This window comes from Oncorhynchus mykiss, chromosome 5 (assembly GCF_057628025.1).
Source record: "Oncorhynchus mykiss isolate SJ-2025 chromosome 5, ASM5762802v1, whole genome shotgun sequence".
NCBI lineage: Eukaryota > Metazoa > Chordata > Actinopteri > Salmoniformes > Salmonidae > Oncorhynchus > Oncorhynchus mykiss.
In genome coordinates, this window is record NC_143026.1 from 82,285,335 (window position 1) to 82,309,310 (window position 23,976).

The 23,976-nt window shown below is 44.3% G+C and overlaps 1 protein-coding gene across 2 annotated transcripts in view; it reads left to right on the forward strand.

Annotated features, from left to right (window-relative positions):
- mylk4b (myosin light chain kinase family, member 4b) overlaps positions 1-23,976 on the forward strand; it is a 96,145-nt gene that overhangs the window by 24,315 nt on the left and 47,854 nt on the right. Inside the window, exon 1 of one of the 2 annotated variants that reach the window (XM_090236133.1) lies at positions 401-1,054. The exons of the other annotated variant lie outside the window; for it this stretch is intronic. Within the exon in view, the coding sequence (XP_090092259.1) occupies positions 908-1,054 (147 nt within the window). The 5' untranslated portion in view covers positions 401-907. Of the gene's footprint in view, positions 1-400; positions 1,055-23,976 lie in introns of those variants that run through there. 2 annotated transcript variants of the gene reach the window in all.

Genomic DNA, 23,976 nt, shown 5'->3' on the forward strand with positions numbered 1-23,976 from the left:
GAGGAGCAAGCGGCTCCACAGCAACAGACATACTTAACACTGAAGTTAAAGGATACCAGGCATGGCCTGCATCCCAAATGGCACCCTATTCCCTACATAGTACACGATGTGGTCCATGACGTGGTGCACTTCACACTTTGGGATGCCACATGGTCTCTGGTGTTCTGCTGACACACCAGCCAGACAACGCTAGCCTACCAACACCCTGAACCTAACACCACCTGTCCCACGCACACACACGCACACACACATACTCTCTCTCTCTCTCTCTCTCTCTCACACACACACACACACACACACACACACACACACACACACACACACACACACACACACACACACACACACACACACCTGTCCCCCTCTCGTCGTCTCTGAGACAGCATGTACTCTCCCCTTTGGCTGGGGGGTGGTGGAGTGGTCGGGGGTCGAGGGAACAGGGCCTAGGAGCAGGTGGGGGGTGTAGGACAGCTCGACTGGGCAGAGATGTACTTGTTGTTCCCATCCGAGTGACTGAGAGGAGTGGGAAGAGTGTCTGAGTGACTGAGAGGAGTGAGAGGAGAGTCTGAGTGACTGAGAGGAGTGGGAGGAGTGTCTGAGTGACTGAGAGGAGTGGGAGGAGTGTCTGAGTGACTGAGAGGAGTGGGAGGAGTGTCTGAGCTACTGAGCGATCAGATCAGATTGGTCAGAGAGAGACAGAAAGAGAGGCCTTGTTGTTCCATAAACACCTAGCGCCCACTGTCATGCCCATGTCAACAACCCCAACTTGCCGCCGATCACCCCGAGACCCATCGCTGCTGTCGACAAGAGAGAGGCAGATGGAAATAATCCATCTCTGAGCTCAGACGTGGAAGAGGAGAAGAAGGAAGAGTAGGGACTCTGAGATCTAGAACCATCAGTAGTTACCATGGAGAACTTTCTGAAGGATAAGGATATTTGGATAGTAGGGAGTGTGTGTCTGGTGGCCTCGTTCCTATGGAGACGGATCTGGAATTTATTCATCTACAAGAGGAAGAGGGAGAGGGACAGGGACACACCCTTTCCAGACATGCAGGTACAGATAGACCTGTTCTCTGTCTTTATTGGTTCATTCATACTACTGAGCTGAGCCAAAATGTACTGTGCTATCTGGTTTATGTATCCACCATAGTTGCTTAAACACCATGCTGGAAAAGACCACGTGAAAAGAGTCAGTACTGTACGGTTCGGGCCAGCACGATAGTGTAAAAAGGGTATGATTGCAGGGCTTAGTGCACGCTCAGGTGTGCAGGTGTGCAGGTGTGGCTGGGGAGAATCTTCTTGTGGAGGTGAGGTTCTGTTTACCTGTTGACCTATCAGAGTAGGAAGTTTTCGTTAGTGGAGCAAATTCTACACGGAGGATGTTTTGTTGTTTTTCATCATCCTGTCATAATGGAAACATGGTAGAGGATAGAGAGAGAGAAAGTGAGAGTACTGGTAGGCCTGTAGGCTGAAGTAAAGTCTTGAAAAATGTTGGCACATTATCAACCTAACAGACATGTTAATCTATAGTGACTTTGAAATGCTTGTTCAAATTGCTTGCACTGTAAAGAGAGTGATAGTTTGTTGTGTTTGTCTTTCCATGATAAAGACTTAAAGAACCGGTGTCCTGGACACAGAATTAGCCTATAGATAAAATAAGCCTGTAGATTCTCCATTGAGAATGCTTTTAAGTCCAGGACTAGGCTTAAACTGGCCCTTAGTCAGTGGTGGAAAAAGTGTCCAGTTTTCATACTTAAAAAATAAAGATGCCTTAAATAAAAAATGACTCAAGTAAAAGTGAAAGTCACCCAGTAAAATACTATTTGAGTAAAAGTCTAAAAGTATTTGGTTTTAAATATACTTAAGATTCAAAAGGAAATGCAATTGATAAAATATACTTAAGTATCAAAAGTAAAAGGAAAAGTAGAAATCATTTTAAATTCATTTTTTTTTAAAGTAAACAAGACACCATCATTCACTTGTTGTTTTTTCAGGAGCACGCTCCGACACTCAGACATCACTTACAAACCAAGCATGTGTTTAGTGTGTCCGCCAGATCAGAGGCAGTTGGGATGACCGGGGATGTTCTCTTGATAAGTGTGTGAATTAGACAATGTTCCTGTCCTGCTAAGCAATCAAAATGTAATGAGTACTTTTGGGTGTCAGGGAAAATGTATGAAGTAAAAAGTTTATAATTTTCTTTTGGAATATAGTGAAGTAAAAGTAAAAGTTGTCAAAAATATCAATAGTAAAGTAAAGTACAAATACCCCCCCAAAACAACTTCAGTATTACGTATTTTTGCTTAAGTACATTACACCACTGCCCTTAGTTTACATTGAGTGTGAGATCTCTGGCTTACAGGATCAGTTTCTATGATCCTAGGCCATAATGGCTAGAGAAAACAACTACACCCCAACTGTCAGGCGAGACAACGTGCTGGGCAGAGGGCCATAATATTTGATTGATCATGTCACAGGCCTTGGAAAGAAGACCCGGCCATCTCTCATATGAGCTATGTCCATGTGATCTGAGGGTGGCAGTGGTTGCATTTAGTTACAGACAGGTTTCTCTTACTGAGATCTGGAAGGAAAGGGTCTGCTTTAATGATGCAATAAGACGTTTTGGTTGAATGATTGTGTTCTGCTACTGATCTGGTGAGTCTCATAACTATGACAGAAACATTGGGTCCAATTCAGAGGTAGTAAGCGTGAACAACTCGAGTAAATCATTGATGGACGTCAAATGGAGTTGTCAGAATACCCTTCACTGAAGTTGCTGCACACTGTTTAAATGCTCCCAGTTTTAAGCCTGACACATTTCTACTGTATATTCATACACCTTTTGTATACACTGAAATAAACAAATCAATCAATCAAAATCAAGCAGACATGAAGTGCCGTTGGAATGCAATGCTGTCACAGCAAAAGCTGCAGAATAATGTCTGTCTCATCAGTCTCTCTGTTCTGGGACAGAAAGAGGGTCAATTTGAACTGATGCCAAAATGTGGGACCCCCCCCATGGAACAACTAACGCTTGTCACAAGCTTTTCGCACACAGAAGGACATGATTGAGAAGATCAGATGAGCTTTGACGTAGATCAAGATTAAGATTGTTATATAGCCACACAACTGTGGTAGCCTATTTGGTGGCATTTAATATTTGCTTTTGGTACCCACTGGGCACAGACGTCAGTTCAACATCTAGTTTTGATTTGCAACTAGTTTTCAACTAACCTGAATTCAACATGAGATCAACAAAAAATGTCATTGCATTTAGGTTAAAAGTTTGATGAAAAAAGTACAAAATGCCCTTACGTTGATGACTTTTTGGAAATCCAATCGGTTTTCCATGTTGATTCAACATCATTGCATAGATCCAACCAGTTTGACAGAAGTGTAGTGCAGAACAGCTTTTCAAATACACAGTGACATGATTAAGAAAACGAGAGGTACTAAATGTAGCAGAGGGCTGTAAGTTTCAGTGTTGCTGTATAATTGAGGTACCAATGGTTCATTGGGTAAGAGCACGATGTTGGCAACACCAGAATTGTGTGCGTTTGATTCCCATATGGGCCACATATTTCTGGATATATCAATGTCGACAGCTTTGTATATTTTCTTGGGTAAATGACCATAGTAATATTATATAGTATTATTTGTTCGTCCTCTGGGTGAGAGTTTTCCCACCTTGTGCTAATGTGTGTAAGAGGAAGAGAGTTCCCTCTGAAGCCTGTGTCTAATGTGACAAAGGGTTCTCTCCTTGTCGCAGGGTCTACATAACTGGACAGATTTAGCTTACTGCGAAATGAATGAGAGAGAGGGAGGAAGAAGGAGACAGTCGTAGGTAGAGTGACCAACAAAAAAATGGGTGATTCCTCACTTCTACTTAAGCCGATATTCATTCAGTCTACTTCAATCTAATGTTAATTTAGTCTAAGTGAAAGTTAGGATTATTCCCACAGTGAGTAACTAAGTAAAACAATGTATCCAACTTGGGTTGCAGAGGGCAAAGACAGTTGCAGACAGCTATAGAGAGGAGCTGAGCAACCTGTACTCAGAGGTAGATGTAACATCGTAAAAGTAAAGACTCTCCAATTAGTATGATATGTTAAATTTCTTTTGGTATGAATTAATTTGAGGATGTCCATCATCCAATTCGTACAATATGTTACGAATTTGCTAAACATATGATATGTTACGAACTGTGATTGGGAGTCCCATAGGGCAGCGCACAATTAGCCCAGCGTAGTCCAGATTAGGTTTAGGTCGGGGTAGACCATCATTGTAAATAAAAATTTGTTCTTAGCGGACTTTCCTAGTTAAGTAAAGGTTCAATATAAAAACACGCAAACCTACTTATGTTTTTGCCTTAAGTAACATTTTGTCTTATGTAACCATACCATAGGTAAAATATCATAGTAATTTGAGTGTCCTGGATTTACTTGAACTATGAGACCAGGCTGAGCTGAGAGGTAAAAAAAAAGAGATGAAGGAGAGAGAGCCATAGGTAGAGTGACCAACCAAAAGAGTAATTGAGAAAGAAAGAGATGTTACATTTGGGATGTAAAGGGCAAAGACAGTGGCAGACACATACAGTTTAGAGAAATGAGCTGAGGTACTATTGCCAAGACAATAAAGGCCTTGATAGCTCTTTGTCTGTGGGCAAGGTCAAACACAATACACAACACAACACAATGCATTTAAAATATTGTTGACATATTAGATTACATTGTGTATGTTCATTTATACAGCAACTATTATTCAATATGTCCTCACCTGGGATTTGAACTCACAACCTCTTGGTTCATGGTATTGTGAAGTTTCTGCTACGCCGCTGTGTCCGTGTCAGTTAATCTGACTACTCATATCATTGATTTTATTTACTTATTTCCGCAATTAAAGGGCTTTCTGTATATATATTTTTTCAAATCAAATCAAAGTTTATTAGTCACATGCGCCGAATACAACAGTGAAATGCTTACTTACGAGCGCCTAACCAACAATGCAGTTGATTTATTTTTTTAAATACGAATAAGAAATAAAAGTAACAAGTAATTAAAGAGCAGAGGTAAAATAACAATAGCAAGACTATATACAGGGGGGTACCGGTACAGAGTCAATGTGCGGGGGCACCGGTTAGTCGAGGTAATTGGGTAATATGTACATGTAGGTAGAGTTATTAAAGTGACTATGCATAGATGATAACAACAGAGAGTGGCAGCGGTGTAAAAGTCGGGGGGGGGGGGGGGCAAATAGTCTGGGATGCCATTTGATTAGATGTTCAGAGGTACTTATGGCTTGGGGGTAGAATGATGTTTAGAAGCCTCTTGGACCTAGACTTGGCGCTCCGGTACCCGTCAGGATGCTCTCGATGGTGCAGCTGTAAAACCTTTTGAGGAACTGAGGACCAATGCCAAATCTTTTCAGTTTCCCGAGGGGGAATAGGTTTTGTCGTGCCCTCTTCATGACTGTCTTGGACCATGTTAGTTTGTTGGTGATGTGGACACCTAGGAACTTGAAGCTCCACTGCTCCACTACAGCCCTGTCGATGAAAATGGGGGCGTGCTCGGTCCTCTTTTTCCTGTAGTCCACATTCCTCTCCTTTGTCTTGATCATGTTGAGGGAGAGGTTGTTGTCCTGGCACCACATGGCCAGGTCTCTGACCTCCTCCCTATAGGCTGTCTTGTTGTTGTCTGTGATCAGGCCTACCACTGTTGTGTCATCAGCAAACTTAATGATGGTGTTGGAGTCGTGCATCGCCGTGCAGTCATGTTTGAACAGGGAGTACAGGAGGGGACTGAGCACGCACCCCTGAGGGGCCACCGTGTTGAGGATCAGTGTGGAGGATGTGTTGTTAACTACCCTTCCACCTTGGGGCGCCCCATCAGGAAGTCCAGGATCCAGTTGCAGAGGAAGGTGTTTAGTCCCAGGGTCCTTAGCTTATTGATGAGCTTTGAGGGCACTATGGTGTTGAACGCTGAGCTGTCGTCAATGAATAGCATTCTCACATAGGTGTTCCTTTTGTCCATGTGTGAAATGGCAGTGTGGAGTGTAATAGAGATTGCGTCATATGTGGATCTGTTTGGGCGGTATGCAAATTGGAGTGGGGTCTAGAGTTTCTGGGATGATGGTGTTGATTTGAGCTATGACCAGCCTTTCAAAGCACTTCATGACTACAGACGTGATTGCTACGGGTCGGTAGTCATTTAGGCAGGTGACCTTAGTGTTCTTGGGCACAGGGACTATGGTGGTCTGCTTAAAACATGTTGGCATTACAGACTCGGACAGTGAAGACACTTGCCAGTTGGTCAGCGCATGCTTGCAGTACACGTCCTGGTAATCCGCCTGGCCCCTCGGCCTTGTGAATGTTGACCTGTTTAAAGGTCTTACATCAGCTGTGGAGACCGTGATCACACAGTCTTCCGGAACAACTGGTGCTCTCATGCGTGTTTTCAGTGTTATTTGCCAGTAGAAGTAATTTAGTTCATCTGGTAGGCTCGTGTCACTGGGCAGCTCTCGGCTGTGCTTTCCTTTGTAGCCTGTAATGTTTTGCAAGCCCTCCCACATCCGACGAGCGTCAGAGCCGGTGTAGTACGATTCAATCTTATTCCTGTATTGATGCTTTGCCTGTTTGATGGTTCGTCAGATTGCATAGCGGGATTTCTTATAAGCTTCCACGTTAGAGTCCCAATCCTTGACCTAGCCTTTAGCTCAGTGCGGATGTTGCCTGTTATCCATGGATTCTGGCTGGGGTGTGTACGTACAGCCACTGTGGGGACGACATCCCCGATGCACTTATTGATGAAGCCAATGACTGATGTGGTGTACTCCTCAATGCCATCGGAGGAATCCCGGAACAGTCTGTGCTTTCAAAACAGTCCTGTAGCTTAGCATTTGCTTCATCTGACTACTTTTTTATTGATCGAGTCACTGGTGCTTCCTGCTTTACTTTTTGCTTGTAAGCAGGAATCAGGAGAATATAATTATGTTCAAATTTTCCAAATGGAGGGCGAGGGAGAGCTTTGTATGCGTATCTGTGTGTGGAGTAAAGGTGGTCCAGAGGTTTTTTCCCTCTGGTTGCTCATTTAACATGCTGATAGAAATTTGGTAAGACCGATTTAAGTTTCCCTGCATTAAAGTCCTCGGCCACCTCTGGATGAGCGTTTTCCTGTTTGCTTATGGCGGAATACAGCTCATTGAGAGCGGTTTTTAGGTCCCAGCCTTGGTCTGTGGTGGTATGTAGACAGCTACGAAAAATACAGATGAAAACTCTCTAGGTAGATAGTGTGGTCTACAGCTTATCATGACATATTCTATCTCAGGAAAGCAAAACCTTGAGACTTCCTTAGATATCATGCACTAGCTGTTGTTTGCATAAATGCATAGACCCCCACCCCGTATCTTAAATTTAAAAAAATAGTAATCATTTTTAACCCCTCCACCACCCCCCCTCTTCGTAGGACAAATATCTTTGTTTTTTTTTACGGCTTTTTTGCGACATATACATACATTTTACTTTTATATATATCAACAATATATTACCAAACACACTGTTTAATCCCAACCCTCAGCCACTCTCAGCCCATCCCACCGATCACTATAGACTGCCCTTGTTTGGTTTCCATGTGCCATATATTTTTCAATTGTGCTGTGATGTTTTACAAATGCTTGAATCTTTCTAATCAAATATTATCCAAAGATGATGGTGAGCTAAAGATGAAAACCTTTCCTACGAATCTATTGATTGGCTATGGCTTTCCAGGTTGCCCAACACTGTTATTTGTAAGGTTAATTTTAAGTGAATGTTGTGATTTTTTAACCATTCCTGAACCTGTGACCAGAAACAAGCTACATAGGGGCAATACCAGAATAAATTATCTATTGATTCTGTCTCTTCGCAACAAAATCTACAGCACTGAAATTGTTGTATGCCCCATATATATAGCATTCTGTTGGTGGCAAGAATTGTATAATCATTTAAATGGAAAAACTCTTAAGTGTTGAGTCAAGTATAGTTTTTTGTACCAGTTCATAAACCATGTGACATGGAATTGGTACATCAAAAATCTCATCCCACTTATTTTGCAACCTGTATGGTGCAGCTGTCAACATTTTTGTCCTCAGATGACACTGGTATATTTTTCGATTTATGCCAGTTCCTTTCAGCAAATTTGTATCTTTAATATATGGCAGGAAAACAAGTTCCCTATCTTCTCCCTTTTCCACTTGCCTCCTCCATTTTTGTGGTAGTGCTGCAATCAGTTGGTTGTAAATTTGGTTTGACCTCTGTCATTGCCAACAAAGGGTATATAACAAAGTATTGAGATAAACTTTTGTTATTGACCAAATACTTATTTTCCACCATAATTTGCAAATAAATTCATTAAAAATCCTACAATGTGATTTTCTGGATTTTTTTTTCTCATTTTGTCTGTCATAGTTGAAGTGTACCTATGATGAAATTGACAGGCCTCTCTCATCTTTTTAAGTGGGAGAACTTGCACAATTGGTGGCTGACTAAATACTTTTTTGCCCCACTGTATCTCCTCCATTTCTATTCATAATATCATTAATAAATATAATACTTGAAAAAAAACAATTCTACTTCACCATACGCCCATTTTATTGGTAAACTACACGGTAGTGTAAACACTGTATTTTTTAACGATCCAATACGTCATATGGTACACTTGCCATAATTAGGTTTTCATTCAGAGAGGCTAGAAAAGCGATCAAGATCTTCAATGAGACTGTGCAGGGATCCAGATTGCCGATTTAAGAAAAAATACATTGACACTTTTGTTTTTATCCCCTGGATTTCTAAGCCCTTGATGTTCTTATTGGATCTTTAATAGCTAGCGTTTCAATGGCTATAATAAATAGATATGGAGACAACAGACAGCCTTGTTTTACTCCTCTTAAAAGCTCAATACTTTCTGAGAAGTAACCATTGTTTACTATTTTACATCTGGGGTTGCTGTACATAACTTTTATCCATTGTATAAGAGGTTAGAAGCATGTCTATCTAATACATTTAATGACAAACCATCTAACTACTTAGGTAAACATATGAATTACCTGTTGCACAACGTTCAGCGCAGGTGTTGGTAACTGGTTCGCCATTCATATGTTTACCTAAGTAATATCCGTACATTATTGACCCGTGACTGACAATTTTGAAGTATGTTAGCTAAAACCTTAAAATGAGGTGAAGCCAGACCGTCTACTTGAGTAGGCAATAGAAAATAAGCCTGTCTACCATGTCATTGATTGGGTTAAGACAAACCGTCACTCCAAAACTAGCAGACCAACGGAGACTCATTATCTACATCTCCCTCTAAACCCTTAATGGAAAAATAATGCCAAAACTCGCAATCGAAAAGACTGGCAGTGAAAGCAAAGAAACAGACATCGAAAGCAAAGATACGAGTAGCGTAACAAAAAGGTAAAATGTTGGCAAAATGTATTCAATAGGATTGATTGCTGGGAAAGTTGAACCAAAAACGATTTTTGCATTCGTTGTCAAATATATATTTTTTATAATTTGTCATAGAGTTTTTCTCTCGCTTTAAAATTATTTGCTTACAAGTTTTTGGATTTTGCTTTTGATGTCTTATTTTTGTTTACAATTCTATACATTTTGCTTTCAATTGTTTGGTTTTTGATTTCAACATCCCTATTTCACCCGTCCTCGAAAATATGTTTACATTCTCAACTTTATTTTTCATGTTCACTATTTATTTTATCTTGAATTCAATACATATGGAGGGAAATTGACCCCATATGTTCTTCAATTCCCTACCCTCTTGCAACAAGGCAATTTTCATTTTGTAGTAGGTTAGCATAGCTACGATTCTCTCTGCTCTGCCACCGAAACGGTTAGCTCTTTGAAAATCAATTGTTTCCACCTGTTCGTCATCTTGAGATTACGTTTCATGAACACTGACCTTTTCCTCCGTTGACTGATAGTTTTCATTTTCATCCTCCTTTATTCCTATTATAACAATATGATTTCTCATACTTCTGCACTTTAGATCAAGTAATTTGGCTTTCCTTGTTTTATTTTCATACCGTAGCCTCTCTGTGGTGTCTTTTAGGGAGTCCACGGTAGTTTTCAATATCTTATTTTCCGCTCGTATTTCTTCCTGATCCTCACAAGGCATCCCGATCTCTTTCTGCGAAACCTACATTTCCTTTTCCAGCGAATCACGGGGATCTGGGCCTGATAGGGCGTCCGTAGTATATCCCTCGCGTCCGACTCATCCCAGTTCTGATGTCCAGTAGCTCTTTTCGTTCAAAAGAGACTGTAGCAGCAACATTATGTTCAAAACAAGTTACGGACAACGTGAAAAGACAAACAAAATAGCATGGTTGGTTCAGAGCCGATAAGACGGTAGCCCTACCCTCCGGAGCCATCTTGGAAATCGTTAGTTAGAGGACAAGTTAGTTAGAGGACAAGCTTGGCTTCCCTGTCTTTCATTCACCTAGGTAGCTCACTTACTTACTGTCACTTTACCCAGACGATGTGAAGATCTCTCTGTTTCACTCTCTCTGCCTAAATGACTACCGCCCAGTAGCACTCACATCTGTTGCCATGAAATGGTTTGATAGGCTGGTCATGGCTCACATCAACACCATCATCCCAGAAAGCCTGGACCCACTCCAAGTCGCATACCAACCCAACAGATCTATAGATGACGCAATCTCTGTTGCCCTCCACACTGCCCTTTCCCACCTGGACAAAAGGAACACCTACGTGAGAATGCTGTTCATTGACTACAGTTCAGCGTTCAACACCATAGTGCCCTCCAAGATCATCACTAAGCTAAGGACCCTGGGACTAAACATCTCTCTCTGCAACTGGATCCTGGACTTCCTGACGGGCTGTCCCCAGATGTTGAGGGTGGGCAACAACACATCTGCCACGCTGACCCTCAACACGGTGTACATTTAACGGCATATTACAAATACAATTTGATTTGATTTGAATAGTCAGTTTTAGCCAACAGTAACAGGTCAAATCAAATCAAAGTTTATTTGTCACGTGCGCTGAATACACCTTACAGTGAAATGCTTACTTACAGGCTCTAACCAATAGCGCAAAAAAGGTGTTAGGTGAACAATAGGTATGTAAAGAAATAAAATAACAGTAAAAAGACAGGCTATATACAGTACCGGTTAGTCAGGCTGATTGAGGTAGTATGTACATGTACAAATGGTTAAAGTGACTATGCATATATGATGAACAGAGAGTAGCAGTAGCGTAAAAGAGGGGTTGGCGGGTGGTGGGTGGGACACAATGCAGATATCCTGGTTAGCCACTGTGTGGGAGCACTGGTTGGTCGGCCCAATTGAGGTAGTATGTACATGTAGTATGTACATGTATGTATAGTTAAAGTGACTATGCATATATGATAAACAGAGAGTAGCAGCAGCGTAAAAAGAGGGGTTGGGGGGTGTTTGGGTGTGTGTGTGGGGGGGGGGGCACACAATACAAATAGTCCAGGTAGCCATTTGGTTACCTGTTCAGGAGTCTTATGGCTTGGGGGTAAAAACTGTTGAGAAGCCTTTTTGTCCTAGACTTGGCACTCCGGTACCGCTTGCCATGTGGTAGTAGAGAGAACAGTCTATGACTGGGGTGGCTGGGGTCTTTGACAATTTTTAGGGCCTTCCTCTGACACCGCCTGGTATAGAGGTCCTGGGTGACAGGCAGCTTAGCCCCAGTGATGTACTGGGCCGTATGCACTACCCTCTGTAGTGCCTTGCGGTCAGAGGCCGAGCAGTTGCCGTACCAGGCAGTGATGTAACCATGCTCTCGATGTTGCAGCTGTAGAACCTTTTGAGGATCTCAGGACCCATGCCAAATCTTTTTAGTTCCCTGAGGGGGAATAGGCTTTCTTGTGCCCTCTTCACAACTGTCTTGGTGTGTTTGGGCAATTCTAGTTTGTTGTTGATGTGGACACCAAAGAACTTAAAGCTCTAGCAGTTAAGAGCGTTGGGCCAGTAGTCGAAAGGTCGCTGGTTTGATTCCCTAGCCGGCAAAGTGGAGAATTCTGCCCTTCAGCCCTTGAGCAATGCAGCTAACCCCCAGCAACAACTGCTCCCAGGGCGCTGATGATGTGGATGTCATTCTGATTCAGAGGGGTTGGGTTAAATGCGCAAAACACATTTTTGTTGAATAAATTCAGTTGCGCAACTGACAAGATATCCACCTCTCTCTCTCTCTCTCTCTCTCTCTCTCTCTCTCTGTGGTATGAGGAACAGTAGGAATGTGTTGTTTTCACCAGGCCTCTCTCTGGTGTCTGGTAACCGACCGTTTGCATAACTAATTTCTAACACAGATCAGCTTGGCACCTACTGGGCCTGCTGCTTGACACATAGAACACAGAGCACAGCACATATGGGCAAAGACGCAGATGCAAACAGGTGCACCCTGTGCATATGTAGTCTTGAGGTAGAATGATTACAAACTGTGCATGTCATGTTTTCTGTAAAAGTGAGTGTGTTTAGTATAGCTCCTGCCTGTGTGTGTGTGTGGTTATGGTTGTGTGTCTGTGTGTTTGTGTGTGTGTGTGTGTGTGTGTGTGTGTGTGTGTGTGTGTGTGTGTGTGTGTGTGTGTGTGTGTGTGTGTGTGTGTGTGTGTGTGTGTGTGTGTGTGTCATTAGTGCTGGTACTCATGTGACCAGCTAAGCTGCATCCCCGTCTCCCTAAGACTGAAAGAGAGATGGGGAGGGAGAAGGGACAAATCTCTTGGGACGTACCGAGTGAGAGTGAAGGACAGAGATTGTGGTAGACATAGAAGCTAGGGAGATATTAAGAGGTTGGGTGGGAGCGATGTTTAGTGTCAAAGGTGCAGAAGAGTGTCTCTATTTCTGACATCACCCACGTAGCAATGGACTCAGAGGAGGGACGGTGGGAGGAGGAAAGAGGTGGAAGAGCAGAGAGAGAGTGAGGAGCGAAGAGGGTAGAATTAAGCTTTTGACTGACATACAATCACAGCAGGTAGTTAAAGGGCTATTCCACTACGGTCACACTTTATGGGCTGTCAGCACTTTGGGTTTTTTAAAGACTAAGGTAGACCGCTAGATTTGAAAGAGAGAGAGAGAAAGACAGAGATACTGTATATAATGACGGGATGGTGTCCGCCCTAACAAGGGAATTTGTTGTCTCAAAGGTGGGAAGGCAGGCGGTCTGCTTATTGGTCTGCTTGTTGCTGTATTTGCAGGAGTTGACTCTCTTTATTTGCCTCTTCCTCTCTGGTGTGACTGATGAGGCCAGTTCTGTAGCCCCCTGAAGGGTTTGTTTGTCTCTCCTGACCTCCAGTGGTCAGGGAAGGAAGGGCAGGAGTAACCCCATGAATACTGTATATACTGAACAAAAATATAAACACAAAATGCAACAATTTCAAAGATTTGACTGAGTTACAGTTCATATAAGTGTCATGACGTTGCACTGCTGGTGAGGTTTATGACCCTCATGAATACCTTTCCCCCTTTTCTCTCTCTACTCTACAGAATGAACACTTGGAAAGCCCTTTGTTAACATAGAGTTTGGTAACATCAAAAGGTTGGGGAAAAGAACAATCTGTATGTATTCCAAACAGTTAAAGTGTCCGTTGGTACTTAAAGAATGTGATGTCAGTTGTCGTCTGAGACATTATTATTGATGACAGGACGACATAAACTGTATCCTGGAAAGTCTACACCTTCATGTTATCAGATTCACATGGAATTGTTGTGCAATGTAAATGTTTAAATATTAAACTATTTGAAAAGATTAAATGTAATTTTAGTTTTTAAAATGAGAGAAATGTTTTCATGAGTAAAATATACTCAATCATTGGCTACGCCCACATGAATAGGCATTGGTTGGAAATGATGAACCAACCCCTTTTCTACATTTCTATAAGAGCCTGTTTGACCAATTTCACAGCGAACTAAGCCAACCTTACCATGAGCTCTGGTTGCGAATGGTTGAACGACTACAACCTAACGAAATTAACATTGTGTTCCTGATGACTGATGTCCATACGTTTAGAAGGGTGAATTTCAACGTGGAGGTGACGATCACCACGCTGGAAGGATGAATTTGACTACACCAGCCAGAATATTGCATGAGCTTATAGTATGGCAACTTGGTATGAACTTTGAACTCTTATTCACTAAAGAAGTGATACATCCTAGACGTGGAGTTATCAGCAGCAGCTGTAAACGTGCATGGCCTAGGAAAGGATGGACTAATCTCTTCAGAACGACAGGGTACTACAACGTATACCTTCTACCACACACTACAACATATCTGCCCAGAAATATTCTTCAAAGGACAAGGGAGAGCTCTGTTGGGCAACCCAGCCTTCCATCGTCGACCAATCTATTGAAGCGTAAATCAGATCAGAGTAAATACATTTCTTGCATTTTCCTTTTCCGAATGGGTGGTTATTTAGAATGCTTAAGATTCGGCATTTACGATAGTATAGCTTCATAAGGTCCGATAGAGACCCAATCCTTTTGTTCCTCAGCTTTCCCGCTCTTTCATTCAACCCGACCCTCTTTCTTTGTGTAATTCAGCAAAAAGGAAAAAGGAGTGAGAGAACGGCTCATGTCTGGACGTCACTGAACTCACAGAACTATTTTGGGTTCCATGTAGAACCCTCTGTGAAAAGGGTTCTACATGGAACCCAAAAGCATTCTACCTGTAACCAAAAAGGGTTCTTCAAATAGTTCTCCTATGGGGAGAGCCGAAGAACCCTTTTCTGTTCTAGACAGCACCTTCTTTTCTAAGAGTGTAGAGACTGGCTGGGTGTAGAAGGATTAGTGTACAGGACATAATAGGCTATTGTGTGTGGGGTGTGATTGTTGTGAGTCTGATAATTTGTACGCTCTTACTGATGTCTCCCCTTCTCTACTTTCACGTTCTAGACCATTCATAGACCGGAAGGATGTCCCAACAATGGCTATTGGCTAAGCTATGCTAAGCTATCTCCTAAATGCAGGTGGGGAAAAAAACTACTTAAATATGATCCCCAATTAGAGGCAGCTGGTAATCGATGTCTCTAATTGGGGATCATATTTAAGTAGTTATTTTTCACCCCTGTGTTTGTGGGATCTTCTTTATGTGTAGTTGCCTGTTAGCACTCCATTGTCTTCACATTTCGTTAATTCTTTATTGTTTTGTGTGTTTCAGCTGGGGGGCAGTATTGAGTAGCTTGGATGAGTAAGGTGCCCAGAGTAAACTGCCTGCTACTCAGCCATAAAAGCTAGAATATGCATATAATTAGTATATTTGGATAGAAAACACTGAAGTTTCTAAAACTGTTTGAATGATGTCTGTGAGTATAACAGAACTCATATGGCAGGCGAAAACCTGAGAAAAAATCCAACCAGGAAGTGGGAAATCTGTGGTTGGTCGTTTTTCAACTCATTCACTATTGAAGATAGAGTGGGATATTGGTCATGTTGCACTTCCTAAGGCTTCCACTAGATGTCAACAGTCTTTAGAACCTTGTTTGATGCTTCTACTGTGAAGTGGGGCCGAATGAGAGGGGATTGAGCCAGGTGTCTAGCAGATTGCCGCAAGCTCATGACGCGCGGTCATGTGAAAGTTAGCTTGCATTCTATTGCTTTTCTACAGACAAAGGAATTCTCCGGTTGGAACATTATTGAAGATTTATGTTAAAAACATCCTAAAGATTGATTCTATACTTAGTTTGACATGCTTCTACGACCTGTATTATAACTTTTTGGACTTTTCGTCCGACCTTTCGGCTGGACTTGCACGCGCGTTTGGATTTGTTTACCAAACGCCCTAACAAAGGAAGGTATTTGGACATAAATTATGAACTTTATCGAAAAAATCAAACATTTATTGTGGAACTGGGATTCCTGGGAGTGCATTCTGATGAAGATCATCAAAGGTAAGTGAATATTTATAATGCTATTTCTGACTAAAGTTGACTACACAACATGGCAGATATCTCTTTGGCTGTTTTGGTCTCTGAGCGCCACACTCAGATTATTGCATTTTTCCGTAAAGTAAAAAAAAAATCTGACACAGCGGTTGCAGTAAGGAGAAGTTTATCTAAGTTCCATGTACAGTGCCTTGCGAAAGTATTCGGCCCCCTTGAACTTTGCGACCTTTTGCCACATTTCAGGCTTCAAACATAAAGATATAAAACTGTATTTTTTTGTGAAGAATCAACAACAAGTGGGACACAATCATGAAGTGGAACGACATTTATTGGATATTTCAAACTTTTTTAACAAATCAAAAACTGAAAAATTGGGCGTGCAAAATTATTCAGCCCCCTTAAGTTAATACTTTGTAGCACCACCTTTTGCTGCGATTACAGCTGTAAGTCGCTTGGGGTATGTCTCTATCAGTTTTGCACATCGAGAGACTGACATTTTTTCCCATTCCTCCTTGCAAAACAGCTCGAGCTCAGTGAGGTTGGATGGAGAGCATTTGTGAACAGCAGTTTTCAGTTCTTTCCACAGATTCTCGATTGGATTCAGGTCTGGACTTTGACTTGGCCATTCTAACACCTGGATATGTTTATTTTTGAACCATTCCATTGTAGATTTTGCTTTATGTTTTGGATCATTGTCTTGTTGGAAGACAAATCTCCGTCCCAGTCTCAGGTCTTTTGCAGACTCCATCAGGTTTTCTTCCAGAATGGTCCTTTATTTGTCTCCATCCATCTTCCCATCAATTTTAACCATCTTCCCTGTCCCTGCTGAAGAAAAGCAGGCCCAAACCATGATGCTGCCACCACCATGTTTGACAGTGGGGATGGTGTGTTCAGCTGTGTTGCTTTTACGCCAAACATAACGTTTTGCATTGTTGCCAAAAAGTTCAATTTTGGTTTCATCTGACCAGAGCACCTTCTTCCACATGTTTGGTGTGTCTCCCAGGTGGCTTGTGGCAAACTTTAAACAACACTTTTTATGGATATCTTTAAGAAATGGCTTTCTTCTTGCCACTCTTCCATAAAGGCCAGATTTGTGCAATATACAACTGATTGTTGTCCTATGGACAGAGTCTCCCACCTCAGCTGTAGATCTCTGCAGTTCATCCAGAGTGATCATGGGCCTCTTGGCTGCATCTCTGATCAGTCTTCTCCTTGTATGAGCTGAAAGTTTAGAGGGACGGCCAGGTCTTGGTAGATTTGCAGTGGTCTGATACTCCTTCCATTTCAATATTATCGCTTGCACAGTGCTCCTTGGGATGTTTAAAGCTTGGGAAATCTTTTTGTATCCAAATCCGGCTTTAAACTTCTTCACAACAGTATCTCGGACCTGCCTGGTGTGTTCCTTGTTCTTCATGATGCTCTCTGCGCTTTTAACGGACCTCTGAGACTATCACAGTGCAGGTGCATTTATACGGAGACTTGATTACACAACATTGCATCATTCAGAGATCCTCACTGAACTTCTGGAGAGAGTTTGCTGCACTGAAAGTAAAGGGGCTGAATAATTTTGCACGCCCAATTTTTCAGTTTTTGATTTGTTAAAAAAGTTTGAAATATCCAATAAATGTCGTTCCACTTCATGATTGTGTCCCACTTGTTGTTGATTCTTCACAAAAAAATACAGTTTTATATCTTTATGTTTGAAGCCTGAAATGTGGCAAAAGGTCGCAAAGTTCAAAGGGGCCGAATACTTTCGCAAGGCACTGTTTATGCACACGCACACACACATACATACACAAACCAGAACAATGAGAGAACATCACAGCCAAGACAATACAACAGGGTTAATAATGGTCTGAACTGTCCCTCACTTTTCTCACTCTTTACTGCAGCAGCTGATTTGTTTTTAGCCGTGGCTTGTTACTGCTCGCAATCTCAGGATTGTGACACCTGACTGGAAGCTTTTGAAGTGTCTCGGATGTCACACAGCAATTCCTTGCATCCCCCTCCACACACCCCCACACCCTTTCCTCACCCCCTCCACAGCCCCTCCTCACCCCTTAACACCCCCTCCACATGGAGGACACTCCTGTGCCCCACGCTGTTCTTAAAACTCCTACTGTCTCTCTAGCTAGGAAGAGGAGATGATTTACTGGCAAACAGCCTGTATGTCCTGTCCTCTCTCTGTTCTCTGTCTCCCTTCACAGTCTCTTCACTGTTTCTTTGTGAAAGGATTTTCCTTTTCGTTGGTCTTTGTAACAAGCCTGTGATTGGACTGATCTGACTTTAGTCACCCACTGTGAAGAGGATACAGCGGTCGAAGGGTCAATCGGTCAGACTTCTGGGTGGAGTATTACCACAGAGGGGACATTGCGCGGAAGATTGCGTTACTTTTAAGCGGCAAGTGACTGTGGTTGACTGCTCTGCAGTCTGGTCAACTCTCTGGCCAAGGTGTACGACCCCAACCCTTGTCACGGTCAGAAACCAGCCGGGACGAAGCTAACACCAACTGGACCTGACAAACAACCCCACACACCGTCATCAGCCTCTTCCTCCTCCTTGTCTGCCTCCTCTGGGTCCTGGGGGACTCTGGGTCCTGGGGGTCTCTGGGTCCTGGGGGGTCTCTGGGTCCCGGGAGTCTCTGGGTCCTGGGGGTCTCTGGGTCCCGGGGGTCTCTGGGTCCCGGGGGTCTCTGGGTCCAGGGGGTATCTGGGTCCAGGGGGTCTCTGGGTCAAGGGGGTCTCTGGGTCCAGGGGGTATCTGGGTCCGGGTGTAGATGGGTAAAGCAAACATCTATAATGTCAGCATTATTATCTTGGTTAGGTCCCAAATGGCACACTAATCCCTATATATATATATATATATATTCGCGATATAAAGTATATATGGGCCCTGGTTAAACTTAGTGCGCTATATCAGGAATAGGGTGCTATTTGGGACGTATACATACAGTAGTATCACCTTCTGGGCCTCTAATGTTTAGGGACTCTGGTGGAGAGAGGGGCGGTATAGATGACATGCTATGTGTGTGTATGATCCCACACACACACACACACACACACACACACACACACACACACACAGTAGTTGGAGATGACATCATACAATATGAGATGACATTTAAGCCCTTCTCTGTATTATTGTCTAGGAGACGATCTGTCCATCATGACATGACAACCATGTTTCAGTCATCATGGCAACCATCATGACAACAAACACATGCATATGTTAATGTGTAGTGAAACATACAATTCCACTGTTGCTATCAGAAATGTGTTGCTGAGTACTAGATCTGTTATATAATACATGCATGGAATATGAACCAATAGCTTTCACAGATCCTTAAAGCATCCTGGCCATACGTGCAAATTGTTGGTAATAGAAGGTGCAAACAAACGTGATCTACAGATGTAGGATCTTAATTTGATCACCCTGTTGCAGGAGAACTTTCCTGCAATGCAGGACATTTAAACTTGTAGTGTATTTGAGGTTTAAAAGGGATTCTGAGGTTTGTCGTTTCCATTTTGTAATTTCAGACTTGATTTTTACGAAACATTATGAATTTTTTTTCGACCAATACAGTCGTGGCATCAAGTTTTGAGAATGACACAAATATTAATTTCCACAAAGTTTGCTGCTTCAGTGTCTTTAGATATTTTTGTCAAATGTTACTATGGAATACTGAAGTATAATTACAAGCATTTCATAAGTGTCAAAGGCTTTTATTGACAATTACATGAAGTTGATGCAAAGAGTCAATATTTGCAGTGTTGATGTCATGTATTGTCATGTTGTGTCTTTCTGTCCTTTCCTTTCACCCTGTCTCCCTCTGCTGGTCGTACTAGGTTACCGTTTCTGTCCCTCTTTCCCCCAGCTGTTCCTTGTCTTCTCTGACTACCTCATCCACCCCTTTTCCCACCTGTTCCCTTTTTCCCTCTGATTAGGTCCCTATATCTCTCTCTGTTTCTGCTCCTGCCTTTGTCGGATTCTTGTTTGTGTTGTTCATGCCTGAACCAGACTATCGTCATGTTTGCTGCAACCTTGTCCTGTCCTGTCGGAACCTGCCGGTCCATCTGAGCCTACGTTTTGTTTTGTTATTAAAGAAGCTCTGTTAACGTTAATTCGCTTTTGGGTCCTCATTCACGCACCTGACAGAAGAATCCGACCAAGAATGGACCCAGCGACTTCGGATCCTCTCCACTTAGCCGTCGAGATCCAGGGAGCGATGCTAGGCAGACACGAGCAGGAATTGTCTGCTGCTCGACATGCCGTTGAAACCCTGGCCACCCAAGTCTCCAACCTCACAGAACAGGTTCACCATCTCCGCCTCGATCCACCGGCCACTTCCAGGGCTTTCGAATCTCCGGAGCCCAGAATCAATAACCCGCCGTGTTACTCTGGGGAGCCCACTGAATGCCGCTCGTTCCTCACCCAGTGTGATATTGTGTTTTCTCTCCAGCCCAACACTTACGCCAGGAGCACTGCTCGTGTCGCCTACGTCATATCTCTCCTTACTGGACGGGCTCGTGAGTGGGGCACGGCAATCTGGGAGGCAAGGGCTGAGTGTACTAACCAGTATCAGGACTTTAAGGAGGAGATGATACGGGTTTTTGATCGATCTGTTTTTGGGGAGGAGGCTTCCAGGGCCCTGTCTTCCCTATGTCAAGGCAATCGATCCATAACTGACTACTCTATTGAGTTTCGCACTCTTGCTGCCTCCAGTGGCTGGAACGAGCCGGCTTTGCTCGCTCGTCTTCTGGAGGGTCTCCGCGCAGAGGTAAAGGATGAGATTCTCTCCCGGGAGGTTCCTTCCAGCGTGGATTCCTTGATTGAACTCGCTATTCGCATTGAGCGACGGGTTGATCTTCGTCACCGAGCTCGTGGAAAGGAGCTCGCGTTCTCCGTTGCCCCCCTCTCCGCATCACTACCATCTTCCTCTGCCGGCTCGGGAGCTGAGCCTATGCAGCTGGGAGGTATCCGCATCTCGACTAAGGAGAGGGAACGGAGAATCACCAACCGCCTCTGTCTCTATTGCGGTTCTGCTGGTCATTTTGTCACTTCATGTCCAGTAAAAGCCAGAGCTCATCAGTAAGCGGAGGGCTACTGGTGAGCGCTACTACTCCTGTCTCTCCTTCAAGATCCTGCACTACCTTGTCGGTCCATCTACGCTGGACCGGTTCGTCAGCTTCCTGCAGTGCCTTAATAGACTCTGGGGCGGAGGGCTGTTTTATGGACGAGACCTGGGCTCGGGAACATGACGTTCCTCTCAGACAGTTAAGGGAGTCCACGGCCTTGTTCGCCCTGGATGGTAGTCCTCTCCCCAGGATTCAGCGTGAGACGCTACCTTTAACCCTCACTGTTTCTGGTAATCATAGCGAAACCATTTCTTTTTTGATTTTTCGTTCACCTTTTACACCTGTTGTTTTGGGCCATCCCTGGCTAGTTTGTCATAATCCTTCCATTAATTGGTCTAGTAATTCTATCCTCTCCTGGAACGTCTCTTGTCATGTGAAATGTTTAATGTCTGCTATCCCTCCTGTTTCCTCTGTCTCTTCTTCACAGGAGGAGCCTGGTGATTTGACAGGGGTGCCGGAGGAATATCACGATCTGCGCACGGTGTTCAGTCGGTCCAGGGCCACCTCTCTTCCTCCACACCGGTCGTATGATTGTAGTATTGATCTCCTTCCGGGAACCACTCCCCCCCGGGGTAGACTATACTCTCTGTCGGCTCCCGAACGTAAGGCTCTCGAGGATTATTTGTCTGTAGCTCTTGACGCCGGTACCATAGTCCCCTCCTCCTCTCCCGCCGGAGCGGGGGTTTTTTTTGTCAAGAAGAAGGACGGGTCTCTGCGCCCCTGCATAGATTATCGAGGGCTGAATGACATAACAGTGAAGAATCGTTATCCGCTTCCTCTTATGTCTTCAGCCTTCGAGATCCTGCAGGGAGCCAGGTTTTTCACTAAGTTGGACCTTCGTAACGCTTACCATCTCGTGCGCATCAGGGAGGGGGACGAGTGGAAGACGGCGTTTTACACTCCGTTAGGGCACTTTGAATACCGGGTTCTTCCTTTCGGCCTCGCTAACGCTCCAGCTGTCTTTCAGGCATTAGTCAATGATGTCCTGAGAGACATGCTGAACATCTTTGTTTTCGTTTACCTTGACGATATCCTGATTTTTTCACCGTCACTCCAGATTCATGTTCAGCACGTTCGACGTGTCCTCCAGCGCCTTTTAGAGAATTGTCTTTTTGTGAAGGCTGAGAAGTGCACTTTTCATGCCTCCTCCGTCACATTTCTCGGTTCTGTTATTTCCGCTGAAGGCATTAAGATGGATCCCGCTAAGGTCCAAGCTGTCATTGATTGGCCCGCCCCTAAGTCACGCGTCGAGCTGCAGCGCTTTCTCGGCTTCGCGAACTTCTATCGTCGTTTCATCCGTAATTTCGGTCAGGTGGCAGCTCCTCTCACAGCCCTTACTTCTGTCAAGACGTGCTTTAAGTGGTCCGTTTCCGCCCAGGGAGCTTTTGATCTCCTCAAGAATCGTTTTACATCCGCTCCTATCCTTGTTAAACCTGACGTCTCTAGACAGTTCGTTGTCGAGGTTGACGCGTCAGAGGTGGGCGTGGGAGCCATTCTTTCTCAGCGCTCCCTCTCTGACGACAAGGTCCACCCATGCGCGTATTTTTCTCATCGCCTGTCGCCGTCGGAACGTAACTATGATGTGGGAAACCGCGAACTGCTCGCCATCCGGTTAGCCCTAGGCGAATGGCGACAGTGGTTGGAGGGGGCGACCGTTCCTTTTGTCGTTTGGACTGACCATAGGAACCTTGAGTACATCCGTTCTGCCAAACGACTTAATGCGCGTCAGGCGCGTTGGGCGCTGTTTTTCGCTCGTTTCGAGTTCGTGATTTCTTATCGTCCGGGCTCTAAGAACACCAAGCCTGATGCTTTATCTCGTCTCTTCAGTTCTTCAGTAGCCTCCACTGACCCCGAGGGGATTCTCCCTGAGGGGCGTGTTGTCGGGTTGACTGTCTGGGGAATTGAGAGGCAGGTAAAGCAAGCGCTCACTCACACTCCGTCGCCGCGCGCTTGTCCTAGGAACCTTCTTTTCGTTCCCGTTCCTACTCGTCTGGCCGTTCTTCAGTGGGCTCACTCTGCCAAGTTAGCCGGCCACCCTGGCGTTCGGGGTACGCTTGCTTCCATTCGCCAGCGTTTCTGGTGGCCCACCCGGGAGCATGACACGCGTCGTTTCGTGGCTGCTTGTTCGGTCTGCGCGCAGACTAAGTCCGGTAACTCCCCTCCTGCCGGCCGTCTCAGGCCGCTTCCCATTCCCTCTCGACCGTGGTCTCACATCACCTTAGATTTTGTCACCGGACTGCCTTCGTCAGCGGGGAAGACTGTTATTCTTACGGTTGTCGATAGGTTCTCTAAGGCGGCTCATTTCATTCCCCTTGCTAAGCTTCCTTCTGCTAAAGAGACGGCACAAATCATCATCAAGAATGTTTTCAGAATTCATGGCCTTCCGTCAGACGTCGTTTCGGACAGAGGTCCGCAATTCACGTCTCAATTTTGGAGGGAGTTTTGCCGTTTGATTGGGGCTTCCGTCAGTCTCTCTTCCGGCTTTCACCCCCAGTCTAACGGTCAAGCAGAACGGGCCAATCAGACTATTGGTCGCATCTTACGCAGTCTTTCTTTTCGCAACCCTGCGTCTTGGTCAGAACAGCTCCCCTGGGCAGAATACGCCCACAACTCGCTTCCTTCGTCTGCGACCGGGCTATCTCCTTTTCAGAGTAGCCTCGGGTACCAGCCTCCGCTGTTCTCATCTCAGTTCGCCGAGTCCAGCGTCCCCTCCGCTCAGGCTTTTGTCCAACGTTGCGAGCGCACCTGGAAGAGGGTCAGGTCTGCACTTTGCCGTTATAGGACGCAGACTGTGAGGGCTGCTAATAAGCGTAGAACTAAGAGTCCTAGATATTGTCGCGGTCAGAGAGTTTGGCTCTCCACTCAGAACCTTCCCCTTAAGACGGCTTCTCGCAAGTTGACCCCGCGGTTCATTGGTCCGTTCCGTATTTCTC